Source organism: Neophocaena asiaeorientalis, unplaced genomic scaffold, assembly GCF_003031525.2.
Source record: "Neophocaena asiaeorientalis asiaeorientalis breed wild unplaced genomic scaffold, Neophocaena_asiaeorientalis_V1.1 scaffold981, whole genome shotgun sequence".
Classification (NCBI taxonomy): Eukaryota; Metazoa; Chordata; class Mammalia; order Artiodactyla; family Phocoenidae; genus Neophocaena; species Neophocaena asiaeorientalis.
This window is the reverse complement of record NW_020171801.1, coordinates 194,903-204,005: the sequence shown is the minus strand read 5'-3', so window position 1 is coordinate 204,005 and position 9,103 is coordinate 194,903. Positions and strand designations below refer to the sequence as shown.

Here is a 9,103-nt window from a genome sequence, read left to right as displayed (position 1 = left end):
AAAAAAAAAAAAAAAAAAAAAAAAGCATTCATTTGATAGGTGTGGGTACCGCTGGGCTGCTTTTGTTTGCTTGCGCTCAGTACACAGAGTCTTACATGCATGTGGGGTTGAAATAGGTTTTTTCTTTTTCCTTCCACATGAACATGGCTGTTGATAGGGTACAAAACTAAACAATTAGGAAATACTGCTTGCAGACTGACATCCATCTGGTAAGCAAGGCACTGCTTCCTAGTAACAACAACCACCTAATGAATCAGGTGCCATTGAAAACCCATGGGCTTCATATGGATTTTTTTTGATTGAATAATATATGAACTATGGAAACAATCAGGCCTATGACTCAGATCTTTTTTTCTCAAAAACATTTCTGACGGTTGAGTTTTTTCCCCAACTTTGTTACAAAGCAGTTAACCATATTATTTTCCAAAATGCCCTACGATGAAATGCTACACCCTTCCCCCTGGATCACATATGACCAAAATAAGCTTGAAAATCCTATGTCACAGATTTAGTTGATCAACGGTGGAGCAAATAATGAAAAAAAATTCTCTTTCAACATTTCCAAACTGTTGATGTACCCAAATGCCACTCTAATTTAAGCACATTACTAATGGACCAGAATGTTTAAATTACGACAAAGAAAGGCAAGAGCAGACACCAGGAAAAAGTGATTTCCTGTTCTGGGATGAGAACTGGCCTGCCCAGCAGAGAGGAATATCCAATCTACTTGCGGTTATATTTCTTTTTACAAAATGGCATTTTTGCTTTTAATCTCTTGTGAGTCATAATATTCTCCCCATAAACAGTTCTCACAGGCCAGGTTGAGGGCGGGTGTCTGCCCTCAAGGAACTAACAATGTGACTAGATAACTAGTAAATATCTATGTAGTAAGTGCTACGATAGGGGCGAACACATCAGGAGCATGAAAGGGGGAAAGGCTCTTGAGCCCGTCAGGGGGAGGGGACCTATGGAAAGTATACAAGGAAAGCTGCACAAGGAGTAAGGTCAAAGCAAGGTGGCAGGTTGGAGGAAAAAGAGTGCTCCAGGCAGAGGAAACATGTGCATACGTCTAGAAGCAACAGAGGGCAGAGTAGTGTTTCAAGAACTCTAGGTACTTCAGGTATGGCTCAAGCCTCTCTCAAGTACAAGGGAGAGGAGTGGTAAGAGGTGATATTGGTCAGGGGACTGTGAAAGAAAGGCCCTTATTATAAGCAACAGGAAGGAATATGAGCTTTTTCCCAGGACAATGGGTCCACGAACCCAGACACTCCTCCACATCCCCCAACTCTGACGATCATTTGTAGTCTTTCTTAACCAGGGGAATAAACATTAAAATATAAAATTAAAATTTATTTTTCAAGGAATGTTTTCCTACCTGCCAAGCCTTGAGTTCAGGTTTCTGGGATTCCCCTGCTACAGTTGATGAAACCACTAACACCTAAAGCAGTATAAGGAATGCAAGTGATGTCATTAACTATAACAAACGATACACAGAAGCCTGAACGCAGGACTTTCACTGCAGGACTTCTAAATCCATTTCTAAACAATTAGGTTAGTTCAAATATTGAAAGTCAGTTTTAAAAATATGGTTTTAAGTAGTAACTTATGCATCTAACAGAGGGTACATTTTGAGCTACTACAACCTGTAAAATTTCAAGAGCTACAGCATGAAAAAATAAAAGTCCACCCTCAAAAGAAAAATGTGACCACTGAATGCAACCCTGTATTTTATGTTTACAGCATAAGATTTGTCACTGTGAATAAACTGAAAAGTAGTTATCACTTTGGTTTGTAATATCTCATAAGCTGGCAATCAGATTTGAAACAAATATAGCATGAGTAGCCTTATGAGCCTAACCACAGAAAATACCCAAAACACCAACTGTAACATTTGGGCTGAAGAAATTACTTTTAGTATAATTCAAAGTGACCATTATTTCTTACCCTCTGGACTTTTGTGCTGTTAGGCTGAGAAAAATGAGTGCTGTTTTCCTTTACATCTATATGCTTTTTTTCTTCTGAAGGAGTAGGTCCAACCCTTGAGTTACTGGAAGGTAGGGAATTTGGTGGCATAATTTCCTTGGTGAAAAACACAAAAGAGAAAAAAAAAGGACCAATTTCTAAGACTTTATTTAGCTCCATTATTGTATCAATGATATTTTTAAGAACAGAAGCTATTATTAACAGGCTTGGTAAACAAACTTACAGAATGCAAACATTATGCAGTAAAAACGCACAAAGATTTAACTTCAGCTAAAAGAACCTTGACAAAAGATTATGAAATATGTGAAAATTATGGCAATTTGAAAGGATTTTATTTTAAACAGTACCATTGTACAGAAGAGCACACCCTTACCCCCCCGCCCCAAATACTTTAAAAAATGTAAAGCACACAAAATAAGCAGACACACAAAGTAAAAAAGCCAAAGGATGAAAGCCAGAAGACCTAACTAGTGTCCCAATTTTGTCTCTGTCAGGAACATTAAGTAATATGTGAAGAGTGCTTCAGACTTTTTTTTTTACATTTGTGATTACTCATGTTGAAGATCAAGAAATAAGGCTTAAAGGGGTTAAAGTTACTAATCCACAATCACAGCATTAGAGAATAAACAGAGGCCGTTATCTACAACTGCAATTAACTGGAATGCCTGATAGACTTTTTACATTCACATTATGTGCATATCGGAGGCCTCTAAGTTACTATGTCAAATAAGACAATAAAAGACTTTTACTTTTATTAGAGAAACCAGAAACATACGCACTAGAAACATACCTCTTCTTGTGGAACATTTTTCTCATTTTCAGCTTCAATTCTCACCCTCACAACTCCTGACTTGTCCACAATCTCCTGAATCAGTTTTCCATTTTTTCCTATTACTTTGCCTAAGGTAAGAAATGAATAATTCATGTTTGGTTTTAAAAACACATACCTCAAACCAGTAAGCACACCCCACCATAAACGATCACATTTTATATATACGTATAAAATTTCATATAATTTCAGTTCTTTCTTCCTCCGTATCTGTCTGTCTGTCTATCTATCTCAAAACCAAAACAGAGACTCTTTTCAGAAAGACAGAGTCAAACTGGCTTTCCATTTTATGAGGTCATCATTGTTCAAACTCCTCTGGTCAGGTATTAGAGTTGATTAATACTTGTGAACTGATAATACTTGTGAACTGATACAGGCAATTTTGAATTTTTAAGGCAGTTCAAAGATAGGCTCTTATTTGGCATAAAAGGGCATATTTTAAATGTTCAGGTATAGTGGCGTGTATCATTCTTTCTGCAAAGTTCTATAAAAGGAATTAAGGAAAAGGACAGATAGTAGAAAATACATTCACTTCGTTCTTTGACAATTTCAATTCTATCTGTACCTGATTTAAATCTGCTTCTTTGCCCATGGCAAATATTTTTAGAATTTTATATGGCATATTTATAAAAGGTACTCTAAGTTTAAAAGTGGCTTAAGCAGCTATAAGTACATCTAAAAGTACACATTCTTCAGGCCAATGTGTTAGTGGACTACTCTTGTGCATTACTCACAGATTATATTAGTATGTTAGAAGGTAAAGGGATTAGTCAGAGTAAAAGATTAAGAAATCACACTTTTAACTTAAAACTACAATGGAAAAGCTTAAAACCAATTCAAGATTAAGTTTTATCAGTATCATCTGTTAAAACTCCAAAGACTTCAAATACCAGTAATGAATCGGCACTCGATTCTCTCTCATTTTATAAAATTTAATCATATACTTAACTGGGAAATGACTGCTTTCACAGCCATCATCATGCATTAGTGTAAAGCAAGACATTACAAATATTAAGAACAACTGATTCTAGAAATCTACATGTGAATTACATCTGATTCCAAGGGCTCTCCCAAGGTTCTTAAAGCACCCAGCACTGGCCACGCCCATCATGTGCTTGCCCCACCATTTCACCTGAGGTAGGGATGGGGAAAAAACTGGAATCGAAAATTTGCTGAGCCAATCCTAAATAAGAATGCAGGGAAAGCCCTGTCAAAGCACAACCTTGTGGTTCTTCTAATCAGCATAGCCTTGGCACTCTTGCTGTGTGTGCCAGCCTCACTCACCCCCATAACCTCTTTTGACTGGTCATAACCTGCATGACTGGTCAGTGGTCAGGGAAAAGGACTGACACCACTAAATCAGGACTCCTGAGTTAGGTCTTTCTGTCAATTATTTCAGCTCTTCCTCCCTTCAAATGAAAAGGGGTGGAGGGAGGAGAGAGTCTTCTCATGGTTTTTTTCTTTATGTCTATAACACTTATTAGACCAATTCACTGTCAAAGTGGGTGAAAAACAAGCAAATTTTTAGAAAAGAAAGATAAATCAGTGTACGTACCAAAGAGAGTTTGTGGGAAATAAGAGAGATCATAAGTCATATTGTGGGACTTGAAAACTCATACAATACTTATTAGACATCTCCCTATAGATCTGCCTTGCCAAATTTTATACAAAAACGCTTTCTGAAAACTCCCAACATTCCCAGTGCTGGAAGAGACAGCCTCTAAAACAGAACTGTCTTATTTTTCTAGGTAGGAACAAAATGAAAATCAGGCTTTCTGGTGAAAGGTCACTGCTGGGATCCTCTTCTGTTTAGGTAAGACCACAGGTAGAATCTACTTTTAATAGCAAATAATCCAATTCTACATTACATAGTTATTTCCAATTCCCAACTGACAGCTTACTATAATTCTGCTGTACCGAACTGGAATTGTTTTGAATAGGGGAAGGAAAGAGAACTACATTTACAGAGTCCTCTACTATATCCAGAGCTTATGTAATTATATTTTTATCTATAACTATCTATCTATATCTTCCTATTTAATTATCACAATCCTATACGGTAGACACTATGATCACATTTGTTTTAGAGGTGAGGAAAGTAGACTCAAGGAGGCTAAGTCAGCTGCCCAAGGCCAAATAGCGACCAAAAAGTGAAGTAGAGCTGAAATCTGGATCCAGCACCTACACCCAAGACCTTTCCCTATCATCAAGCCATCTCTAAAATGAACTTTCGTGAATCTGATACATAAGTTTTTATTCAGTAATTTTTGAAAAAACTGTCTAATGGTTATATTTTCTAAGAATTTCTAAATTTAAAATAACTTTTCTAACTATAAAATGTATGCAATTGCTTGACAAACTGTAAATAAGAGGAAAATAAATATCATTCACAACCCCACTTATCCTGAGGTAACCAGGATGGTGCTAATCACACATTTCCCATACACACAACTGGTGTGCAAGTTACCTCAATAACATTACATAGTCATGCTCTTCAGTTGTCTGTAGTATATAGTTGAGAAAATAATTCTGCATTATTTCACTAGTATTTTATACTTCATCTTCAAACTAATTGTCTTTGGGAGAAAAATACTATTCCAAGTGTTTTTTAATGGCATAGGAAGACGTTTATAATTCTATGCTGACAAAAAGAGCAGGCTAAGTAGAACTGAAAGTACGTGAAAAAAATGCATAGAAAGTCCTTATCTTCTCCTTTAAACATTTCAAAGGGCATGCATTAGTTTTTATAATCAGTCATGATATCAAGTTAAAAATTTTTTAAATATATAGGCAGTGTGTCCCAATTTTATTTATAAATTTAAAACATATGTAGTATTCTTGATAAAACTGCACTTTGTTGATATGTTCTACTAAAGATAAAGAGTTCCCATGTATTTGCTGGTACTCGTGATTGGTGATGATCATGAAACAACTCAAGTCAAAATGAAGAATTACTGTTGACGTTGCAGAAAGCCCTAGAGACATTCGGAATTACTTCTAGCTTTGGAACTTATTAGATTTAAGTAACCTATATTCAGATCTTCAACTCTGAGATAATGAAGAGTGCTATCATTTTATAGCCCCATTAGAGAGATCAAATACCAGTCTATTCCAAATTATAAAAAGCCCCCAAATGTCATTAATTTTGAAAAAAACATATTTAAGATATAAATACATATAGTGAAGAGGCTGTGCAAAATTTATCCTTCCAGGAACCAGTAGGTTTGAACTAGAAATGCAGTATCTTTTGCACACCTTCTGAAAATGTAATCTTTGACTGTATTTACCAAATATTTTTTGTACACTGTAGCAATAGACTATTTCAAAGACTAAGCTTCAGCTAAATGACTCCCCAAGTGAGTGAAAATGGAATTCTATCGGTATAAATAAACTGTTTACCTAACTTTTGCTTTTGTAGTGTGTGTCAAAAGCAATCGCCGACTCACCTACTAAGTTCCTTGGAACTTGTATGACATCTTCAGCAAATTCCAGAAAGCTTCGAGCCTTTTTCACTGCATCTTGATCCTAATAAAAATGGGGAAAAGATTTAAATCAACAAAAGATGAGCCAGCTAAAATACTATTTTTTATTTTAGAAAAACACTATTTAGTAAGATATTTACCTCCCCATAAATATGAAATGTGCAGGTATCTTCATCTAGATCGATAGCTGTGACCCCAGGTACCTTTCTGGCTTGCTGAATATTAGCACCATGAGTACCAATAGCTAGACCCATCAGATCTTCTCGTACGATAAACTGTTCGTGAAACCTTGAGGCAAGTTGCCTTGAACTCTGAAGAGAAACACACATCTGATTAGTATGCTTTATCGACTATTAAGACAACTGTATTTAGGTCAGCCATGTAAATTATCTTGACCCTGTATATCAGGGACCTATAAATCAGTTTCACTTGGAAACTAAGAGGTTTAAGAAAATATTTCGCACAGTGTTAAGTACTTTTTAGGTCACTAAAGGTCTATGCCATTTGATATATTTTTGTTAACAGGAAAGGGCTTGTTGACAATTTTCCAAGGTAACTTTTGCAAACCTATTTGCAAGGCTGCCTTAGTTAACCAATGACATCAATGTAATACTTAAGAAGCAGATCAAATGTTCCCAAATAAAAACCAGCTCACTGGGTCTGACAGACTCAATATTAATTAAGTAAAAAAAAAAAATTTAAATACCATCTTTACAGAAAATTGTATTCATTTCATTTTTAAAATTCATTTTCATTGGAGTATGGTTGCTTTACAATGTTGTGTTTCATTTCATTTTATTAAAGGATATTGGTGTGTGTGTGTGTGCATACATTTTTTTTTCTAGAAACAGTGCCATTTACATAACTTATCACTAGATACTGTGGGCCTAGATAGTCCTCTGATGAAGCGATGACATTAGAAGGACACCCTCCCACCCCTACCCCCAACCTGAGTAAAGGAATCATAAAAATTTTGGTATAGTAATTAAATTGAATGATCACAGAGTATCAAAGATTTACAGCTTATCTTACATATGTGCCTGCAACCTAAAATGAGATCAGAGTCTGTAAGACCTTGTGATCTGGATCCACAAGTAAGATGAATTCTTTCAAATATTCAGTGATGACTGAACTAGGTTATACCGACACCTCAAACTTGTGGATAATCACTCTCTTTAGATAGTATTATCAAAATTTAATGTTTAGTTCTAGCATGCCATTAATGAAAACCAAACATATTAGTGGCTCATGTTGAAAAATGGAAATTTCGTATCTGAATATGTGGATCTCTTTAATATTAGTAGTGAGAAAAGACAGGCATGCACGCTAGTTTCTCATTATTCAACATACCTGATAATTTGAATGAATGAGTGTAACTACTATAAACAATTTAAAAAGTATAAAATCCTTTTTTGTAAATTAGAGCAACAAAATGTATCAAATATTCCTAGGACTTTTCAAGAGGTCATGTTTTTTGAGTCCTGGTTCATTCACCTGGTTCATTCTTTTCAATTGATAATTCACTGATAAATGATAAGCCAAAGGTTTGATAACAGACCATTTAAGAAGAATTAGATGTTTAAGAAGAGGTAAATGAGTATATTTCCACAATACTCACAATGAAAGTAAGGAGGCTGTTCTGGCCTAAAAGCTATGAGAGAATCACTAAAGAAACCACAAACTTGTGAACACAGGGACATCAAGAAAGAATGAGAGTAAAAACCAATTAAATAGACCTCCATATGGCCGTAAGGAAAACAAAGTAGCAGAAGGAGATATGAATGTCTCCTCTCCTGCTGAGAGTTCAGCGATCACATATTAAATTGGAAGGTGGCACGTTTCACAGGGTTTTACAAGAATACAGCCTTTAGTAGTAGTCACCTTCTCTCTTAAAATGCAGTTTGGAACTCCTTTTTTTCTTTACTATTTCAACTGCATGGTGTTTTCCCTCTAACGAAATGAATAATGATGAGGAACTCTGGAATCTGACAATAATATACTTCAGTTGGCACATTAAACTAAGATCCATTTAGTTTCTATGGTAATGGATGGAAGTACTAAATAGTTATCAATGAAAATAAATGTATGGTGATGGAAATTATTGGAGGATTAATAAAAGTAGATAAAATGCACCTTAAGAGACGAAATAGTAAGTTAGGGAAATAGCCTCTGGCAGGAATCTGAAGACAGGAGTTTTAAAGAGTGACAACCAATTAGAATGAAGAAGTTCTATACCCTTTTAAACAGAGATAAACATACATAATGAAAGGAATATGATTAGATATTTAAATACTCTCTAGTACTTTAATGATAACATGTTATATGGAAGAAGCACTGCTTCATTTTATTAGCAGCTGTGATGAACTTCTAGTAAAAAGTGAGCTGGCCAGAAGTTCCTTAGCATACATAAACTGCTGCTTAACTCTGAAACCTCAGGCATACAAATTTCAGTACGATTATGCACTGCACAATTTAATTTTTCAAAATATAGAATATAAGGAATTGCTAAGAAACAATAAATAAAGGACAAGCTGCCCATATTCAAGTTTTGTAAACACACAGTTATTTCTAGATAATCTTACAACCATCCCTAGGGAAAGCCACATACCTCTAGCTGCTTACTGGCTTCCTCATTTCTCAGTATCAGAGACAGCTTAGTGCGCAGACTCCGAAAGTGCATGTCAATCAGCATGTGTGCACGCTTTGAGGTGACTTCATTGATAGACTAAAGGATATAAATCAACATCATTATTATCAAAGCAAATGCCCTAAATGAAATACACCAAAAATAGACAACTCAAACACACTC

At 35.4% G+C, this 9,103-nt stretch overlaps 1 protein-coding gene across 12 annotated transcripts in view; it reads right to left on the bottom strand.

Annotated features, from left to right (window-relative positions):
* The window catches only part of FMR1 (fragile X messenger ribonucleoprotein 1), a 36,578-nt gene that overhangs the window by 10,965 nt on the left and 16,510 nt on the right, over positions 1-9,103 (bottom strand). For 7 of the 12 annotated variants that reach the window (XM_024740157.1, XM_024740298.1, XM_024740229.1 and 4 more), the window contains exons 7-12: positions 8,903-9,019; positions 6,435-6,605; positions 6,259-6,337; positions 2,774-2,883; positions 1,945-2,079; positions 1,376-1,438 (exon numbers count right to left, since the gene is read on the bottom strand). In XM_024740157.1, the coding sequence (XP_024595925.1) occupies positions 1,376-1,438; positions 1,945-2,079; positions 2,774-2,883; positions 6,259-6,337; positions 6,435-6,605; positions 8,903-9,019 (675 nt within the window). The remainder of the gene's footprint in view (positions 1-1,375; positions 1,439-1,944; positions 2,080-2,773; positions 2,884-6,258; positions 6,338-6,434; positions 6,606-8,902; positions 9,020-9,103) is intronic. The other 5 variants (XM_024740360.1, XM_024740559.1, XM_024740793.1 and 2 more) reach the window with 1 other exon arrangement.